The 20,135-nt window shown below is 60.6% G+C and overlaps 1 protein-coding gene across 4 annotated transcripts; it reads right to left on the minus strand.

Moving 5' to 3' along the window:
• Positions 1-489: 489 nt before the first annotated feature.
• LOC135975792 (protein diaphanous homolog 1-like) lies at positions 490-8,915 on the minus strand. Of its 4 annotated transcripts, none has more exons than XM_065568282.1 (6): positions 8,545-8,915; positions 8,232-8,326; positions 7,934-8,086; positions 2,847-7,012; positions 1,695-2,693; positions 490-1,146 (listed from the first exon to the last, which is right to left on the minus strand). In XM_065568282.1, the coding sequence occupies exons 1-4, from the start codon at positions 8,657-8,659 to the stop codon at positions 6,524-6,526; spliced, it is 852 nt and encodes a 283-aa protein (XP_065424354.1). In that variant the 5' UTR covers positions 8,660-8,915; the 3' UTR covers positions 490-1,146; positions 1,695-2,693; positions 2,847-6,523. The 4 variants fall into 4 exon arrangements, with proteins under 4 accessions (XP_065424354.1, XP_065424356.1, XP_065424357.1 ...); XM_065568284.1 differs by having other exon boundaries at positions 1,695-1,838; positions 2,244-7,012; XM_065568285.1 differs by having other exon boundaries at positions 490-1,142; positions 1,695-7,012.
• Positions 8,916-20,135: the final 11,220 nt, after the last annotated feature.

A 20,135-nucleotide genomic window follows, 5' to 3' on the forward strand; every position in this document is an offset into this window, starting at 1 on the left:
TCTTACCTTTATTGACCCTCCCCCCCACCCCCATACACAGCTATTTGAAAGTTTAGCCTGATAGTAAAGAGACCCCTTTTCAACCCTTCAGCACACAAGAGAGAGCCGGCAGCATTTGTCATTAACTATTTATTTCTCCTCTCCTGGCTCCCAAACTGCTTCTCCTCCCTACTGCCGCCAGCCACCTTCGAGTTCTCCCTCTTCTCGCCCCGGCTCTGCTCACTTGAGTGCAGCAGCTCAGCGGATGGTCCAGCTTTACTCCTTCACTTCCGTTCTTCTTCCCTTCTTTGGGGGGCTGCATTCGCCATTGAGCAGGCGGATGGGAATCCCTGAGTGCTCGGCCTAGGCCAGGGGTCTCCAACACGCGGCCTGCGGGGCTATTTCTCTAGGTAAGCGGCTCCAGGCCACAGCCCAATGCCATCCTGCACCCCAACCCCCTGCCCTGAGCCCCCTGCCTGCACCCCAACCCTCTGCCACACCTCCCACTCCCTCCTGCACCCCACATCCCAACCCTCTGCCCTGAGCCCCCTGCCTGCACCTCAACCCCCTGCTGCACGCCAACTCCCTGCCCTCAGCCTCCTCCTGCATCCCACATCCTGCCTGCACCCCAACCTCCTGCCCTGAGCCCCGTCTGAACCCCAACCTTCTACCACACCCCACATTCCCTCCTGCACCCCCTGCTGCAGCCCTCACCCCTACTGCACCCCACACCCCAACCCCCTGCCCAGAGCCCCCTACTGCACCCTGCACCCCCTGCCTCACCCCTCCAACTCCCTGCCCTGAGCCCCCTGCACCTCAACTCCCGCCCTGAGCCCCTGCCACACCCCTCCTGCCCCCTCTGGGGGCAGGCCCTCGGGCAGCGAGGGGGGAGGGGTGTCAGTGATGTGGCCCTCGGGCCAATGAGCTAGTCCTCATGCAGCCCTCGTGGTCATTGGAGTTTGAGACCCCTGGGCTAGGCTCACAGGCCCAGCAGCTAAAGCCAAGCCCCACTGAGAGCAGGGGGAGATTAGCCTGGAGTGTCAGGAGTTGAGGCTTGGCCCATGGGGACCCAGGCACTGCGGCTGCTGCCACCTTCATGGTGAATCCTCCAAAGCCTCGCCAAAGGGCTCTTCCACATTCTGCAAACTGGCCTCACGGGCTGACTGTCTAGGAGAACAGAAACCCTTTGTTAGAGCCGGAGAGGCTCTTGCCACGGCTCCCTGAGGGTCACAGTCAAACACCTGCGAGTCTCTAGGAGGCTCTCAAGCAGTTCCCTGCTCAGGCACTTGGCACCCACTAGCCATGGTCTCTGACAGCGGCATTGCCAAGGGGAGCTCAGCAGATGGTCCCTTCTATGGCTTCCTGAGTGGGAGGGAGGTTGGTCTTGTCATTTAAGGCCTAGTGTCAGAGGCAGGGCTCCTGGGTTCTCTGACTTTGGAAATGGGTGGAGTCTAGTGGTTGGAGCTGGACTGGTATCAGTCCCACGCTTCCTTCCTGCCTCTGTCAGGGACGTCGTGTGTGACCTTGCAGCCAGTTGCTTTCTATCCCTATGCCCCAGTGAACAGGGATAATACTGACCCACCTCAGAGGGGCTGGCAGGGGTCACCAGCGTCATGACTCAAGTTGGAACGAGTTGTGCTATTCGTAGTGAAGGGTCCAGATTCAGTCCCCATGGATGCCCAGGGTGGCTGTATTGTGGCCATGGTTTGACTCACCTAGCATTACAGGTTGCTTAGCCCGGTCCTGGCCAGGCGTGGTGCATCTGCTCCTGGCCCTCTCATCACACACAAGAACATGGCCCACCAAGGACAATCCATCAGCTCCCATCTGGTGTTCAGCTCCAGGATGGATGGGGAGCCCTAGCCGGACCATAGAAAGACAGGGGGGGTGTTCTTTGGTGGAAACTGCTGGAGCTTCAGCCTCTGCTCCCACCTCCACCCCCACGCTAAGGGCTTCAAAAGGGGTGCCTGACCCCAGGTAAACAAAGTAGCCGAGCTGAGGCCAGGGTGGGACTGATCCTAAGAGAAGAGCAGATTTCTCCTCTGCTCTAGGGAGATTCCCCTAGGAAAAGCAGCTGGGGTGGGGCGATACAAGCACTACCCCTCAGCCCTTGAATAGCAGGCAACTGGGACTTTGGGAGCCAAGGGACTCGTGTATCTTCATGGAGATCAGAAAGGGGCAATGGAGAAATTGTACCAAAGTCCATGTCACGGCTGGGTCAAGGGCAGCCAGACCTACTGGTCAGAGCCAGAGTCCACACTCACATGACAGGAGTGCAGAGTCAGCCGGGTCAGGATACTGGAAGATCAGCAGCAAAAGACAAACGTGCGATCACCACCACAACTCAGATGCCAGGAAATCAAGCCAGGGGAGCGGCAGCAGAACCAGGCAGCACACGGTCCAGAACCAGGAGCAGGCCTGGTGTTCAGTCAGCTTCGTGTTCCTGCTGCTGTCTTACGCAGGGCCAAGGGGCCAGGGAGCTTTCCTGGGACTCCTCCAATAGGACCTCAGGAGGGGAGCCTCAAACTGGGGCTGAACTTCATGGGTCCGAGGTAAACAATTTTCGGCAGGCTTCCAGGTGGAGGGTTGGAGTGGCTGCTCCCATGAACCCTGTAGACCCGGGTTGGAGACCCCTGGGTCGTGACAGTGAGTGATCTCTCCCCGCTCAAACCTCCTGCAGCAGGAAACAGTCTCCAGGATCCTGGACACCGCCTCTGAGAATAAAATGAGGATAGCATGATGAGAAATAGGGCTCTGTACCAGGGCTGGGATCCAGGGGCCGGGAAAGCTCCCAGCCAGGCTATGCATCGGGGATGCCATTTCTCCCCCAAGAGACCCACATGCCCCAAGCAGTAAATGGCTCTTACCTCCATGAGGGACTGGGGTCTTCCATCTAAGCCTCTTTGAGAGCCGGCATTGCTGGGACGAGGTGACCTGTCCCCACTGCTCCCTGACGTGGCTCAGCTACAGGAAGCGCCCGTCTGGGAGGCTGTGCCAGATCCCAGGGCCTGGAAGTCAGCTGGAAGGAGGCTCCTATTCCTGTCACACCCAGAGACCCCATAGAAGGGCCAAGGGGAGAATAAAGGGCAGGAGATGAAGCTAGCCCTGAGCCTCTGTCCCACCCCTACCTCCTCAAAAGTGGAGCTTTCCGAGCTCCAGTGGGGCTGTGGCCCTGACACAAGGGCTTTTCTGCACCATATGGGGCAGGGAGAGCTGTGCCTGGGCGCAGCGGGAATGAGGGGGGGTAGACAGAGGGGAGTGAGTGCAAAGGAAAGAGCTCCTGCCCCATATGAAGGAATTTGGGGGTCAGAGGGAAGAACCCTGCTCCACAGAGTGGGGAGAGAGTTTCTGTGAGTGCCAGGGGGCTCCATTTCCCCTTCTCGCTCTCCCACTCAGAGGGAGGCCACTCCAGCTGGCCCAGTCTGGTCCTGACCAGAGTCTGCAGGGTAGCAGTGGGCCCACAATAGGGCTGGGCGGTTTTGACAGGGTTGGGACTCACCAGCATGGCGCCTCCCGCTGGTCGCTCTGGCAATTAGTTCAGTCCATGGGGAACGCCCTCTGCTGGCAGCGTCCCATCCGTCTCTTGTCCTCCGTTGGCATCTGGAGCCACGTTGCTCATCACTTGACACTGCCCTGCAGGCCACTGCCCCTCCAGCAGTGCCCACTAGTCCATCCTCACCCCATTCCAGGGGCGGGGGTTAGCAACAGTCCTTGCACCTGCCTTGGTGGCCAACCGCAACCCCCAAAGTCTAGCCCCTTGTCTCAAGGGCCGGTTACAATTTGTCTCGGCCACCGGATGGCCAGATGCAGTACTGCCCAGCCCGAGATGCTGGTCTCCTGTTCTGGAGACAGACCTTCCCCCATGAAATTCTGGGGGAGACTACCTGCTGCTCTTCTGGGCAGCCATTATATAGGGCCTAGCCTAGCCCTGATTGGCTGGCTCTAATCTCGGCCCTGATTGGCTCTCAGTAGGCCCTTCCCTGATTGGCTGACGGCTTGCACAGCCATTCTGGCCTACTCTAGTTCCCTCTCACATGGGGGTGGGGCAGCCGTCCCCACCACAAACCCTCCCCCTTAAAAAATGCTCACGGGGGAGGGGAGGAAAGGGGTCCTTGTCACCCCAGCTTCCTTCGTAGTGGGGCCTGCAGGGCATCCCTTTCCTCTCGCAGGCCCTCCAGAGTCTGGAGCCAGCTGCTTCCCAGCTGTAGGGTCTGGGTTCCCACTGTAGAACGCCCTGGTCCTACGTGGGTTCTTACTTCTCTTTGGGTTCCCACATGGGCCCTCCTGGCTCCTATGTGGGTTCCCTCATTTCGGTGGGGCCTCTCTGCCCCAGCCCCTTTCTCTCTAGGGGCCTCCGTCTTCACCACCTCTTCTCTGTGGCTGGTCTCTGACCGAGCCCTTGTCTCGGACACTCCCCCTTTCTGCCTCAAGGGGCAGTGCCTCTTTAAATGTCCCACTTGGTGGCAGTTGAAGCACTTTCTGGGTCTTCCCCCTACACATCCCTACTCCTGCTTGTTTGGGCCCTAGCCCTTCCTTCTGGGCTGGCCCGGGCCTTGGGAGTCCTGTAGGGGCACTCTCTCTTCAGGTGCCCTGGCTCCCCACAGACCCAACAAGCTGGGGGCCCCCCTGTTACTCTCACAGGAGGTGCCTTTTCTGGGTGGGGCCTCTCTGCCCCCTCCCAGGAGGGAGGCTCCCTCCTTTAGTGTCCCTGTCACCTACAGGCGAAGCAGTTCAGCGTTCCTGGCCTCTCGCCCTCGGTGCCGGATCTCTTGTTTGGTCTGGGTGCCGACCTCCACAGCAGCCAGAACAACTCCCTCTGCTGTTCGGCAAGCCCAGCCACCCAGGCCCTCCAATAGAAGTCTCTTTTCTCCACCATTTTGGTCTCTCCATGTGGCACAATCTGCCTAGTCCGCTTGACGGTGTCCTTCTTCAGGCCACTTCCCTCCAGCAGTGCCCCCTAATCCATCCTCATCTCCTTCCGGCGGGGAGGGGGGAAGCAGGTTAGCAACAGTCCTTGCACATGCCTCAGTGGCCAACCAAAACCCCCGAAGTCTAGCCCCTTGTCTCAAGGGCCGGTTGCAGTTTGACTCAGCCATCGCAGGGCCAGCTGCAGTACAAGAGAGAACGGGGGGACCCAGGCCCACCAACTACCCTGGGTCCCCACCCAGGGATCCTCTAGTGGCAGTCTCCCTGCTCTCCCCTTGTCCAACTGTCCCTGGGCCACTTCCCCTCCAGGCCCTCTGGGCCCTTTCTATCAGGGCCCGCAGTGTGGCAGGTCTTGGGCCGGAGCTGTAGTATGCTCCCTTGAGCCAGCCCAGCACTGCTCTTTCGGAGATGCTGGTCTCCTGCTCTGAGGACAGACCTTCTCCCATCAAGGTTTGGGGGATACTGCCTGCTGCTTGCCTGGGCAGCCTTTATATAGGGCCTAGCTTAGCCCGGATTGGCTGGCTCTAATCTTGTCCCTGATTGGCTCTCAGTTGGCCCTTCTCTAATTGGCTGCCAGCCTCTGCAGCCGCTCTGGCCTACTCTAGCGCCCTCTTGCATGGGGGTGGAGCAGCTGCCCCACCTCAGCGATCAGCTGTCGCAACCAGGCTGTGGCCTGGGCTGCGGGGCGGGCTCCAGGCACCAGCGGAGGAAGCACATGCCTGGGGCGGCATTCCGTCCATTCTTGGGGCAGCACAGGCCGGGCGACTTTTTTGTTTTTTTGCACTTCAGCAGTTCGGGCGGCGGCAGTCCGAGCGTTGTTGTTGGCTTTTTTTCTGCTTCGGCAGTTCGGGTGGCGGCAGTCCAAGTGGTTGTGGGTTTTTTTGGTTTTCTTTTTGCTCGCTTTGGCAGTCCGAGCGTTGTTGCATTTTTTTTTTTTTGCTTGGGGCAGCAAAAATGGTAGAGCCGGCGCTGCTGGGCTGAGGTCGCTCAAGTGGTCAGCCCCTCAACACACTGTATCGGGGGTGGCTCAGGCCTGGGCGGGGCCCAAGCACCCCACAAACAACCAGACTTCAAGGGCGGGCCCTGGCCTGGGTGGAACCCTGGCAGCCAGCAAACAGACAGACTTGAAAGGGCTGGCTCTATTCTGGGCGGGGCCCCGGTGGCCAGCCAACAAACAGTTCCTGTCCTGGGCTAGAGCCTCCTTGCACCGTGTAGGGGGTCAGCCACCCGGGGTGGGGTGGCAGGGGGACGCGGTCCCACCCTCCTCCCCCGCGTCCCAGCCCAAGGCGCTGGCAGGGGCAGGATTGGTTGCCCCTGCGTCGGCGGGGATCCAGCCGCAACACGCCGACTGAGCCGCGCCGGCCTCTGCAGCCAGCATCTCCCGGGCTGCCCCTGGGCTACTTCCTGCCTCCCCGGGGTTTGGTACCCGCGGCCTCCAGGCCTCTTCCGGCTCCTTGGGGTAAACCACAGTGGGTACTCCAGGCCAGTCCTCGTCCATGTCTGGGGTTAGGGTTAGGGGCCTCTGGAGAACAGGCCAAGTGTCCTCATCTGTTGCAGGCTGTCCCCCAACTGTGGTGAAGGGCCGGCCTTTTATATTTCCGACCCCACGCCCCGGTCCTTATGGCGAGTGGGGCGGGGCGATATAGGCTCCGCCCTCCAAGGGGCGTGTAGGGGGGCCCTCGCTCTCCCGCTCGGAGGGAGGCCGCTCAGTTGCAACAGAGTCTACCAGAGGCCCCGGTGGCCAGCCAACAGGTGAGGGGGGTGGGGCGATATAGGCTCTGCCGTCCAAGGGGTGTGTAGAGGGGCCCTCGTTCTCCTGCTCGGAGGGAGGCCGGTCAGTTGAAACAGAGTCTACCAGAGGCCCCGGTGGCCAGCCAACAGGCAAGGGGGGTGGGGCGATATAGGCTCTGCCCTCCAAGGGGCGTGTAGAGGGGCCCTCGCTCTCCTGCTCGGAGGGAGGCCACTCAGTCTCACTACACTCCCCGTTTAGAGGGAGCAGGAGTTGCTGGTGGCCTTGGAGGCAAAATTCCTGCAGCGCCTCCGGCACTTGGCGCAAGTGCCGGATGATGTGAAGTTCGTTCATTATTTTGGCCGTGACGACCTCGTGCTGCAAGGGAACGAGGACCTGTCAGAGACTCAGATGCCCCCGTGGAATCAGGGGGAATTAAGGGCCCCTGGGACCAGCAGCAATTCCACCCAGCACCCGCGCACCTCTGAGCGATGGAGTCCCCCTCCTGACCCCCAGAATGGAGTCTTGTTTTCCTTTCAAGGGACCTCCAGTGCCAACAACCTCCTTGTAGGGGGAGCTCCTGCCACCTCCCACCCAGTGCCCCTGACAGCTGTTCCACCTCCAATCCACAGCTCAAGTTCTCTGACCCCTCTCCTCCACCCCCACCCAGGTTGGGCAGGGAGGGGGCTCTAGCGGGGCGGGGGGCGGAGGGATTCTGGCAGCAGTGAAGTGGGATGTGGGGAGCTTGAGACCTTTCCCCAAGTCATCCCAGCCACTGAGGCTGAAGCCGCAGGATGGCAGCCCTGGTGAATGGGGCAGATCAGCAGCCCCTGCTGAGTGAATCCTCCCGTTCTCTCTAGAGCGAGTCCAGCCCTGCCGGCAGCAGGACGAGCTTCCCCCGCCCATGTGCCTCAGACCTGCCCGGTCAGTCGCCATCACCCCTCAGTCCTTGGCCTCCCAGGCTGCCAGTGACGGGAACAACTCTGGGTGGTGGTGCGGGTGACAGGAGAGGCTCGCAGAGGGCACGTAGAGGACTCTGCTGCCCTTCCCAAGAACAGAAGTCCGTGCTGAGGCAATGCTTGTCATTCATTAGCCTTGCTAACGAGCTGGGCTGGAACTGCTCCGGGGACAACCTCCTCCCTCCTGCTCATGGAGGTGAATTCATCTCCCTTCCCAGGAGCACCTGCTCTCACTCTCATTCCCCACCAGTCGCCTTGCTGCCAGGCTGGCGAATGGCCAGAGGATGGGAATGAGGCCTGGGCCCCGCCCCAATCTCCTGAGTCAAATGCAGCTGCTCACCTTGCTCCCCATCAGCTGCTCGGTTTGCCCCAGGAGGGAGTAAGTAAGGAGCAGCCCAGCCTGGCTGACACGCAGCAGGGGGTCGTGCATGGCCAGCACTGCTGTCTGCAGGAAGAATCTTCTCTGCCCCTCCGAGAAGAATTTGGCAAAAACCTGAAACCAACCAGATGTGAGGCTTCAGCAGATTGCCCCGAACCAGGCTCCAAATCCTGGCCTAGAACGGCAACTCCGTCGCGTGGCTCCAGGAGGCAGCCACCTGCCTGCAGAGCTGTGCCATGCCCTGGCAGAGTGTCCTTACCTCCCCAACCCTGGCGGTGTTCTTGTAGCCGAGGAGCCGGCTGTCCTGGTGCCAGTCCCAGCACCAAAGGTCTTCGACCTCACGGATGGTCAGCTCTGGGAAAGAGAGAGACACATACACATTGGTCATTCTGGTTGCAGGGCTTGTGTCCTTCCAATCCCATTGGTGGCTGCACGGTGGGCAGAGCCCAACAGAACTGCGGGGGTGGTGGAGAACACAGAAAGAGAGAGAGAGAGACTGATCCGCCAGCCGGGGTCACTCGGAGAGAAATTGGCTGGGGTCCCAGTCTCACTCGTCTAGCCGGGTTCCTTACCCCTCTGGCGCAGCAGGAGCTGGTAGAGCCGGTAAACCCCCTCCCTGGCCTGCCGGCTGATGTCCTCGTCTGGGTCACTGATGGACAGAGCCAGCTGGGCCACGTGGTGGCCCATCCTGGGGAATTCGGCTGAGTTCTAATGGAAGGGAGAGGGAGAGGGGACTCCATCAGCATTTTCCTGTCAGCTCCCAGTCCCTGCCTGGGCCAGGACTCTCCTTCCCCTCAGCCCCTCTGCAGGAGATGCTAGAGGATAGGAGCTAGAGCTGAATCCTTAGTTATCTCTGCCCGCAAGGGAGCCCGGAGGACAGAGATGTGGGCAGGGCCCTCCAGGAGGATTTGCTTCCCCAGCTGCTCCAGGATGACAAGAAGGCAAGAACCTGGAGACTGCTCCCTTTCCAAGCGAGAGTCGCCACTTAACCAGGACAAGAAGAACTTGACTCAAGCCAGGCTCATTCTCTGCTCTGACTCTGCCTCCCCAAGAGGATCACTCCTAGCCCACAGCCCCTGCAGCAGCAGATCCTCCAGCCCGTTGGAGCCGGCCCCCCTACGCCTGGAGTCAGGAAGCTGGGCTCAGAGGCCACTTACGTCAAAGTCAGGGAGGGAGATGACGGACGTGAGCAGGGCCGCGCTGCTCCTGATGGCCCTGGCTCTCTCTCGTGGCACCCTGGACACGGTCCAGTAATTAATGTGCTGTGGGGAAAGGAGGCAGCTCAGGATTGATCAGGGGGTGCATGTGTAGTGCTAATGCCCCCCCCCCCATCCCAAGGGGGCTGAGACATTGCATGCGGTGGGGGTGGAATATCTGATTCATTGACCGCAGAGCTTTAAAAGGGGATTCTTGCCCCCAGGACAATGCTTGTATCCTGCAGGTCACAGCTTGTCATTGTCTCTCTAGATTGGGACAATGCTCGGTGTCGGGGCTGGTCCCATCCTCCCTGAACTGCTGATTCCTGAACAGCTCCCCAGGAAGGAGACAGACCCCTCCCCCCTCCCTGGCTCTCAAGTCCTTGGCTGGGTGAAGGGATTGAGTGTGAGCACAATCCCCCCAGGAATCTCGGGGCCCGTCAGAGACAAGGGCTGATTCTCTGGGGCCCTCCTGTTTCTCTAGGAATGAGGCTGTGGCTCTTCTCTGAGGACCATCTTCTGGATCTCCCAGGAGGGGTTCAGACTCTCACTCCCCAAACCAGCCGGGGGCCCTGTGGTTAGTGCTTGACACAACCAGGCAGAGCTCTGGCTTGAAGTCCCAGCTCCTTCCTCTGTCCTTCAAGGGGGAAGGGCCTGACCCTGCATTGCACTGACTGCCCTGACCAAGGATGGCCACTGGGGGCCCAGCTAGGAGGACAGACTGGAAAATGGATCTAAGAGTTAAGGTCAAATTGCCCCCACCCCCTCATCGGGCTCACCTCCAAGATGTAGTGGAGCTTGTCCGTGTCTGGGGTCTTTTCCAGCAGGTTCCCCAGCATGGCGTCCAGGAGGTCTGGTATGACCCTATGCAGATCCTGCAAAGCAAGGGAGAGCCATGGGTCAGAGTTAGGGAAACTGGGGCTACACCTGCCACAGGATGGGAAGAGGAGTCTCTGGGAAGCACTGGTGAGACCCCCAAACACATATCCTGGCCTCTCTCATTCACATCCCACTGCAGGCAATTAGCAAGGATTCGGGCAGGATAACAGCTGGCTGATCTACCTGGACTTGGTTGGTGTCCGTCTGCGTGCCCAGGGTGAACACGGCGTGCAGCGTGGCTCGGAGGAGGTGGGTCTCCAGCTCCGGCTCCAGGGCAGGTGTCATGGTGCTGGCAAGAGAGAGGAGCCGGTATTAGACTGTGCAGTGCGGGGGTGGGACTGGCACCAACACGGACGTGAAACTGCAGGGAAATAGGCAGAGGCTGGCGAGAATGGAAACTGAGGCACCGAGCCAGGGAATGATAAGGCCGAGGTTTCCCAGACCGACAGTGGCAGGGCAGGAATGGCGCCTGTTCCCTGGACCCTGCTGCCCCTCCTGTGTCTGATCCTGGGAGTCAGCCTCTCCCCAAAGCCATTGCAATGTGACTGGAGTGAAAAGAACAGAGCAGCCAGGAGAGGGAGTGAACCTTCCTGCCACCTCTGCCAGAGGAGCCCCCCTTGGGAGGTGAGCTGGGAGTGGGAGGGGCAGTGACTCCCAGCCACGGGCCTGAGCAGCACCGGGGTTAACGGAACCGGGCAGGAGGGTCTCGGTACCTGAGGTTGGCCACAGCAACGAGAGAGTTGGCCAGGACGGCGCCGGGTGGAGAGTTAGGAGGAAGCTCCTCGATGATCTCCTGTGAGACGCAAAGGAGACAAAGGAGCGTGTGAGATTCGGGCCTCACGGACACTCCCCAAGGAGGAGATTACACAGCCAGCAGGATCCCCCCAGCTGCCTCCCACTCCTCCGATTCCTGGCCACTAGTTCTCCCGTCTCCTCTCCCCAGTCTTCAGCCCCAGCAATCCCTGCCCTCAGCTGCCCTCCAGCACCAGCCATCCCCCAACCCTCGGCCCGGGGAGACCCCTGCCCCTCCCATGTCTCTATCCACCCTCCAGCTGCCGGGCGCTGTGTCTCACTCACCACAATCCTCTCCGCCACAGCCGCCTTCGAGCAGTGTGGCTCCAATGTGTCCTCCCCTCTCTGCTGGGCAGCGAGGCACGCGGGGTAGATGGCGTGCAGGAACTCGAGCTGCTGCGCCTCATCCTGCGCCCACCAGGAGTGGGGTTTGGGGAGAGAGAGCCAGTTAGCCAGGGACCTCCCTGCCCCAGCCACACCAGCTGCAGGACTTAGGCCTGAATGGGGGATAGTGGGGACCTGCCTATTGTCCAAATCACCCACGACTCCTCCACAATCAGGGTCAGGAACTGGGACAGTGCCTGTGGGGGGAGGAGACCCCGGCTGGTGTATGACAAACACCCCCATCTTGGGGGTCCCAGATCATGAAGGAGAAGGGTCCCGATTAGGGCCAAGACCTTCTGCAGGGGGTCAGGATGCTGGGAAGGAGCAGGACAATCTCAGTTCCAGCACAGCTGGGGAACGTTTGTACCTTTTCTCGGGCATGGAGCTGCTCTCGGATGTTCATGAGAGCAGCCTCCTCTGTTACCAAGTCTACCCGTTGTTCTTTCTCCTCGTCGTCCTCGGAGTCCCTGGCGGACGCTGCATCAGGGAGAGAAGGGGACAAGGTGAGTCCTGCTGCCACGCGGGGGAAGGACAGGGGCATGGTGGGACAATGTGTCCCCTTCCCACCTCCGGGACATAGGGCAGATTGGGCCCCACACTCCCCCCTCTCAGTGATGGCATCAGCCCCCAACTCCTTCAGGAGCCCATAGCAAAGAGACCCTCCCCACTGTCCTGGACTCCCTTGGAGGTGCCTCCCCCCACCCCCGCCCAATGGAGCACCAAGGACCAAAGTGGCAGCAGCTAGTGTCCGTGGGGTTCACATGGCTCAGGCCAGACACCTGGGCTGGAGACCCACCCCCATAGCACTGCTCGAGGGCCTGGGCCCAGAGTGTTCACAGCCCCCTCCTCACCCCTCCCCGAGCCCAGCCTGGCTCCTCACCTGGAACAAAGCAGACGCGTCCGTCGGCCAGGCTGCTGTCCGAGTCGCAGGCGCTGCTGCTGTCGGATGGGGAGCGGCCCGAGCTGCTGGGGCTGGCAGAGGGATCCTCCACCTCCTGCCCTGGGGAGGCTGGAAGGTCCTCACTGACCGAGCAGGGTGATGCCTCCTGTTGGAAGTTGGGGCTGGGCGCCTGGGGCCGCTGCTGCCCACACAACAACAAGCCCCAGAGCCACCCTGCCCGGTTCCGCCCCTGGGCTGGGTCCTGCCTGCCCAGCCGCAGCCTGGCCCAGCTCCATTTTGGCCTGGGAGGTGATGCTCCCACCTCGGCGCCTGTGCCGGGAGTGGGTTTCCTCCGCCAGAAGGCTGGGCGCTTCCACCTCCTGGCGCGGCCGGGATCTGCTTCCCCTCCAGTGGGGACGGAGGGGCCGCTTCGCTCCTGGGGAAGATGGTGGCTGCTTCCCTCAGGCTCTGGGGCCACCCGCAGAGCCTTCTTCCTGAACATCCTCAGGAGCCTGGCCATCCTGGAACCGAGCGGGGAGCAGGCGTGAGTCTGGGGTCGGCAGCCGCTCACTAACCAGCCTGTTTGGTCCCTCCCCATCCCTGCCCCAGCCAGAGCAGCTCCTGCTCCCCCCCGGACTTCTCCTGGGAAACCATTCCCCACTTCAAAGTCCCTAGGCATAGCAAGGCCAGGGCCCCCTCGGTTCCCATTGATTTCCATGCTCAGCAGCTCACCGGGTCTGGCCCAGCTCACAGACTCTCAGCCTGGGGAACAGTCTCCCACAAGGGAAGGGCTGGGAGCCCCATTGCTGGGACCTTGCCAAACACACTGGAGACGGCTCTGGAGAAGCCCCTTCCCGGTCTGAGAGCAAGGAGGTCCTGGGGGCTGTTTGCAAATCCAATCTCCTTTGGGAGAGATTCTCTTCCCCTCTTTCTGCCTCTCCCCAGACAGACAGGGGATGCCCCCGAGGAACCCTAATGCCACTCACTTGCTCTGGTGACGGAGCGATGGATGGAGGATGTTCAGGGTCGTCCCTCGCCCTTCTCCTCACTCTCCAAGCCCAAGGCAGGCTGGAGAGGGTGGTGGTGAGCTGAGGAGTTCCCCTGCCCAGGAAGCAGGCAGGGTGATGGCACGGGGCGATCGGCTGGCTGTGAAAACAAGAGTCTGTCTTATTGTCAAGGGACGGAGAAACTCGGCCAGCAGCAGGGGGTGCAGAACACCGCCCTAGTGCAGGGGTGACAGCGTGTCCGGGATCCCGACATCCCAGCACTTTACACACCTTCCTGGCCATTGAAGGTGGGAGCGCACTGCCCAGGAGGAGGAGGGGTTGGCTCTGGGGTTTCACTTCAGCCCAGTCTAGAGAGAGGGGCCCAGCCATGGACTTTGGCTCAAGAAGACCAAGTCTCCAATTTGTTAAGGGCGTTTTGAATTCCAATCCTGTGCTCCAAAGTGCTTGGTGTCATTTGCAAATTGTAGAAGCATGCTCTCCACTCCATTTTCCAAATCCTGAAGGAAAATACTGAATACTACCGGCCCCCGGACTGATCCCTGCCGGACCCGCTAGGTACACCCTCTCCGTTGGACAGCCAGACATGGAGAAGGGCTCTTGGAGTCTGGGCTTTCAACCAGCTCTGCACTCCCATTTCACTGATTACATCTAGACCACATTTCCCTCGTTCGCTTGTGAGAATGTCCCATGGGACTGTGTCAAAAGCCGTAGAAACACCAAGAGAGATCACATCTACTGTTTACCCATCTCCACTAGGCCTATAACCCTGCCAAAGAAGGAGCTAGGATTGGTTTGGAATGATCTGTTCTTGACAAGTCCATGCTCACTAGTAGGGTTACCATATTTTAATTTTTAAAAAGGAGGACACTCCAGGGGGCCCTGCCCCAACTCCGCCCCTTCCCCGCCCCCAGCCCCGCCCCAACTCTGCCCCCTCCCCTGAACGCTCCGCCCCCTGCTCCTCCCCCTCCTCTGGTTCCCGCGAATCAAATGTTCGCGGGAAGCCTGAAACAGGGAGGCAGCAGATAGGCTGGGGCGGGTGCGGCGCAGCTCAGTCCGGCCCCCCTGGCCGAGCGGCTCCCTCTGGCGGCCGACCGGCCCAGGCCAAGAGGCTCTGGCCCCGGCGTCTCCCGCCCGGCTCGGGCCCTGGGGCACTGGCCCTCGGCCAAGAGCCCGCGCCCCCGGCCCCCAGCCGAGCACCATGCCGGCCCCCCGGCCAAGTGCTCCCGCCCCTGGCCGAGCACCCCACCGGTCCCCCGCCCAGCACCGCGCCGGCCCCCGGCCAAGTGCCCGCGGCGGCCCCCAGCCCGGCCCCCAGCCGAGCACCGCACTGGCCCCCGGCCCAGCACCGCACCAGCCCCCGGCCGAGCACCGTACCGGCCCCTGGCCCAGCACCTGGCCGAGCACCGCACCGGCCCCCGGCCCAGCACCGCGCCGGCCCCCGGCCGAGCACCGCGTCGGCCCCGAACCCCGGCTCAGCACCGCACCGGCACCGGCCCCCGGCCCAGCACCACACCGGCCCCAGCCCCCGGCCCAGCACCGCGCCGGCCCCCGGCCGAGCACCGCATCGGCCCCGAACTCCGGCTCAGCACCGCACCGGCCCCGGCCCCCGGCCCAGCACCACACCGGCCCCAGCCCCCGGCCCAGCACCGCGTCGGCCCCGAACCCTGGCTCAGCACCGCACCGGCCCCGGCACCCGGCCCAGCACCGCGCCGGCACCCGGCCGAGCACTGTGCCGGCCCCCAGCCTGGCCCCTGGCCCAGCACCGCGCCGGCCCCCGCCCAGCACCGTGCTGGCCCCGGCCCCCGGCTGAGCACCACACCGGCCCCTGGCCCAGCACCGCGCCGGTCCCCGCCCAGCACCGTGCTGGCCGCGGCCCCCGGCTGAGCACCACACCGGCCCCTGGCCCAGCACCGCGCCGGTCCCCGCCCAGCACCGTGCCGGCCCCCAGCCCGGCCCCTGGCCCAGCACCGCGCCGGCCCCCGCCCAGCACCGTGCTGGCCCCGGCCCCCGGCTGAGCACCAGACCGGCCCCCGGACCAGCACCGCGCCGGCCCCTGGCCGAGCACCACGCCGGCCCCTGGCCCGGCCCCCGGCCCAGCACCGCGCCGGCCCCCGCCCAGCACCGTGCCAGCCCCCACCTCATGGCTCCTCCGGCCATGCCTTTCCGCCCCCGCGGCCCCCCCTCCCATGGCTCCTCCGGCCGTGCTGCCCCCCCATTTGCGTGCAGGAGGTCAGGGCAGGCCAAGCTTCAGAGCGGAGCGTGGGCCCCGCCCGCCGGCGCCATGGAAACCCCTGACTAAGGCGCCCCTTTTGGAAAATGTGCTGAGGGGAAGTGGCTGCTTCCCCTGCACCGCTCCTAGCTACGCTACTGGTGGGGATCACTGCCGGGGCACTATTTCAGCCCCACATTTTTGGGTGGACCTCCCACAGTGGGAGCTGCAGAGCACTCCCCCGCGACACACAAACACACACACCCTGGTGTTGGGAGGGGAACAGGGGAAAGGACAAAAGAAGCAAGAGAAGAAAAGAAAGGAGGGAGGGTTGGAGGAAAAGATGAAACAAAACGGACAAACCCCAATGTCCCCAGTGATTCTAAGGGACAAAATCCCGGGTGCGGAATAAAATTCTGCCTCCTCAAGCTCGTGTTTTCCATGCCTAGAATTCAACTCCCACCCGATGGATCAGACTGAACAGGTTTCACACCTGGAGGAGGCTCTTACCTTCTACACAGCGACGTCTGCTTTCTAGTACAATCACGAAAAGGAAAGGAGAAAACTCAACAGAGGTTCCTCCTGCCGCTCACGTATGTGAACCCGAATGTTCTCTCAGTCCTCAAAGAGAGACCTCGAGACAGAGACTTGCTGAAGCAAAGCCCCAGGGGTCTCTGAGCTTTCCCGGGCCACTCGCCTCTGTCCTGCCTGGCTGATGTCAGCATCTCTCTGTGAGGTCACCACCTTTGACCAATAGTCTGAGGTCCTGCAAAAGGCCTTTGTGATGTCACTGCCACGCCCCACCCTTGCTGTGCTAATGTCCTGCCCTTGGCCAGGCACTTGGGAGTTTTGAGCTACTCCCTGTGGATCACGCCACTCAAGGCGTGTTCATTTTAGGAAGCAAGCCGACTAGACAGTAAAACCTCAGACGCTGCTCCCAATGCCACACTCCGTTTTTCAGAAATTAGTAGACTTGATGGCCAGAAGAGACCATTAGAGCATCTAATCTGACCCCCTGCATGTCACTGGCCTCCTGTATGACACCATAGCTACTTTTGGGGTAAAGACGTTCCAGAAAGGCATCTAGTCTTCATTCAATGACATCAAGAGATGGAGAATCCACCACTTTCCTTGGTAGTTTGTTCCTGTGGTGAATCATTCTCGCCGTTGAATATTTGTGCTTTATTTGTAATATGAATTTGTCTCTTTTCACCTTCCAGCCACTGGGTCTTGTTCTGCCTTTCTCTGCTCAATTAAAGAGCCTTTTAATACCCAATCTTTTCTCTCCATTAAGGCACTTCAACACTTCAATGAAGTCACCTTTCAATCTTCTTTTGATAAACTAAAGGGGTTGAGCTCTTTCAATCGCTTACTAGAAGGCATTTTTCTCCAGCCCTCAGAACATTTGGTGGCTCTTTGCTGCCCCAGCCCCAATTTCACAACATCTTTTTCAAAGGTGGACACCAAAACTGGATGCAGTATTCCAAAATCGGTCTCACTGGTGCCGTGTCACCTTCTGTGACGCTATTGACATAATCTCTAACTGTATAGATCACCGTTGCGACCACTGTTATATATTTGCAGCCAATATTGTATAAAGGTTGTCGTGGAACGGGTCTATGGAGAGGTTCTGATTGGCTGATTATAATTATGCTCTCTGTATATGTGTATCAGTTTTATAGTTGACGTTCTGAATATTGGCTCTGTACTGTCTGTATTTCAAACTTGTGCTATGCTTCCGGGGAACACCCCAGACAAGTTGGTGTTAGTTCTGCCTAGCCTGCTTGATGGCCCACTAAGGACCATGAGCTATACAATTGACCCATTGAGAGAAGGTGGATACACCTTGTGACTCAGCAACGCATGCAGGGACCTGCTTACGGACAGAACTCTAAGGTTTTTCTATGCCACATGCTGGATAGAGTGTTCTTGGGACAAAGAAAGCAAAGACCACACGGCAAGAGACTATAAAAGGCTGATGCCTCGTCTCCATCTTGTCTTCAATCCTGCTTCATAGCTCTGGAGGGACTTTGCTATAAAAGGAAGCTCTATACAAAGGACTGAATGACCCATCCCAGCTGTGGATGTACTCCAGAGACTTGATTTGAACCTGCAGTTTATTCTATCACTGCTACAAGCCTGAACCAAGAACTTCGCCATTGCTGTATGCAGGGCTGGCTTTAGGAAGTGTGGGGCCCAATTTGAACATTTTAGGCGGGGCCCCGATAGGGATGAGTAAAAAAAAAAAACCACATAAAAAACCCCTTTCATTTCTTCCATGTATTATTTACTTTCCATAACTATATAAATAAAATCAAAATTATATATTACATATATTGCTTGCTGGAGGCAGGGCAGGGGCAGGGCAGGGGCTGACTGGAGGTAGGGTCTGCCTGGACGCAGGGCAAGGAGTGTGGGCCTGGCTGCGGGTATGGCAAGTGGTGCAGGGCTGGCTGCGGGCAGGAGACGGGGTGTGGGGCTGGAAGCAGGGCAGGGGGTGCAGCAGGGGCTGGCTGCCGGCAGGGGCTGCGGGGCTGGCTGCAGGCAGGGGCTGGCTGCGGGCAGGAGAGGGGTGCGGGGCTGGAGGAAGGGCAGGGGGTGCAGCAGGGGCTGGCTGCAGGCAGGGGCTGGTGCAGGCAGGACAGGGGGTGTGGGGCTGGCTGCGGGTAGGGCAAGGGGTGCAAGGCTGGCTGAGGGCAGGCTAGGGGGTGCAGGGCTGGCTGGAGACAGGGGCCGGCTGCGGGCAGGAGAGGGGGTGCGGGACTGGAGGCAGGGCAGGGGGTGCAGCAGGGGCTGGCTGGAGACAGGGGTTGGTGGGGGTAGAGGGTGCGGGGCTGGCTGCAGGCAGGGGCTGTCGGGGGCAGCGGGTGCGGGATTGGCTGGAGACAGGGGCTGGTGCGTGCAGGGCTGGCTGTAGGCAGGCCTGGCATGGGCAGGGCAGGGGGTGCAGGGCTGGCTGGAGACAGGGGCTGGTGGGTGCAGGAGGTGCAGGGCTGGCTGTAGGCAGGGGCTGGTGCGGGCAGAGCAGAGGGTGTGGGGCTGGCTGGAGACAGGGGCTGGTGGGGGCAGGGGGTGCGGGGCTGGCTGCAGTCAGGGGCTGGTGCAGGCAGGAGAGGGGGTGCGGGGCTGGAGGAAGGGTAGGGGGTGCAGCAGGGGCTGGCTGCAGGTAGGGCAGAGCATGCGGGGCTGGCTGCAGGCAGGGGCTGGTGCGGGCAGGGCAGGGGGTGTGGGGCTGGCTGCGGGTAGGGCAAGGGGTGCAAGGCTGGCTGAGGGCAGGCTAGGGGGTGTAGGGCTGGCTGGAGACAGGGGCCGGCTGCGGGCAGGAGAGGGGGTGCGGGACTGGAGGCAGGGCAGGGGGTGCAGCAGGGGCTGGCTGCAGGCAGGGGCTGGCTGGAGACAGGGGTTGGTGGGGGTAGGGGGTGCGGGGCTGGCTGCAGGCAGGGGCTGTCGGGGGCAGCGGATGCGGGATTGGCTGGAGACAGGGGCTGGTGCGTGCAGGGCTGGCTGTAGGCAGGCCTGGCGTGGGCAGGGCAGGGGGTGCGGGGCTGGCTGCAGGCAGGCGTATGTCTGAGTGGATCAGTCCGGCTTAGTGAGCAGTATTTGCTGCTCCATCTCAAATGCAGCCTTGCCTTGCTCCTCTGAGGGGGGGGCATGTGTCGCAGGTAAAGAACTGCAAATGACGGGCCGGCGTTTAACAGCTTCTGGTACCAAAGGCAGGAACTGGCCTTTTTAAAAGCAGACATCTGGCTGGAGTTCGCTCTCCTTCCCCAAGCAGTCTCTGGGCAGATGACAACACAGGTTTCCCTTCAGCCTACTCTGGGGCTTTGAAGGCAGATGTGCACTTTGTCTGAGAGGAGCCTGGCAGGGGGATGCTAAGGGTTACGTTACTGCATCCTACTTTAAAATGCCAGCCTCGGAATGTTTAGAAATAAATAATTCATCTGCAATTCATGTCTGGCTCTTGGCTTTCATTTCCTGCTACCCGACGCCTCTAACAGACGTTCCCATCTTTTGGTATTGTCAAAAGATGGCACTGGCCATTTAAGAGAAAAAGAGCCAGTGCTCCGGTGACTGATCAGCTGCCTCCAACTTGGATTTTAAGAGAAGAAAAGGGGCAGGTGGGAGCTGTAGGTGATTCTGGGGAAAGGCTGAAGGCCGGAAAGCAGCAGGGAGGAATGCTCGTTGACCTTCCTAAGCCAGACTTGTAAGCCCGGGAGGCCAAAGCCAAGGGCCAGAGAGGGCTGAAGGCAGGAGAGCAGTGGCAGGGCCTGCCAGTTGATGTCAAACTGGAGAGCTGGAGCCAGAGGGTCATGGTGAATGAGGGTTGCTCCCCAGGTGAGGAGGATCTCCCAGCAGAGGTTGTGGAGGTTCCTGCTGGGAAGACCAGAGTTGCACACCTGTTGGAAGGGCTGTGGTAGCTGTCCTGGCAAAAGGACAGGAAAGGATTGAAGAGCCTGGCTGTGGCAGATGTCAGGGTCTCGTATGTGGGGCACTGAGGGACTAGATGTGGTATTTTAAGTACTACGTGCACTGGGCTATATTTGGGGACTTACGTTGTGGATTATTTGAACTGACTGTAATAAACCAGTCCCAACGAGGGATATTAACTGAGGCAAGAGAGCTCTGGTGGAGTTACTGGGGACTCTGAAGGAGGGAAACTGAGGCCGGTGCACTAATTGGGCCACACTCTGATGTTGGAGGACTCCCCAGGTAAGACTGCCCTATGACAGACTGCAACCCTCCAAATGGGGGGTCCTCTTGTAATCTTTAAGCATCTGCATAGGAACTTTTATTGTTTTTACCTTAAAAATAGAAG

The sequence above is a fragment of the Chrysemys picta genome, chromosome 15 (assembly GCF_011386835.1).
Source record: "Chrysemys picta bellii isolate R12L10 chromosome 15, ASM1138683v2, whole genome shotgun sequence".
Taxonomy (NCBI): Eukaryota; Metazoa; Chordata; order Testudines; family Emydidae; genus Chrysemys; species Chrysemys picta.

What these genes read in the sequence shown, in the direction of transcription:
- LOC135975792 (XM_065568282.1), bottom strand. Translation starts at nt 8,659, where the DNA reads ATGGGCCACCACGTGGCCCAGCTGGCTCTGTCCATCAGTGACCCAGAC. An exon ending in GCTCCTGCTGCGCCAGAGGG is followed by an intron (nt 8,327 to 8,544) that starts GTAAGGAACCCG and finishes TCTCTTTCCCAG; the next exon opens with AGCTGACCATCCGTGAGGTC. An exon ending in AGCAGCTGATGGGGAGCAAG is followed by an intron (nt 7,013 to 7,933) that starts GTGAGCAGCTGC and finishes GTTCCCTTGCAG; the next exon opens with CACGAGGTCGTCACGGCCAA.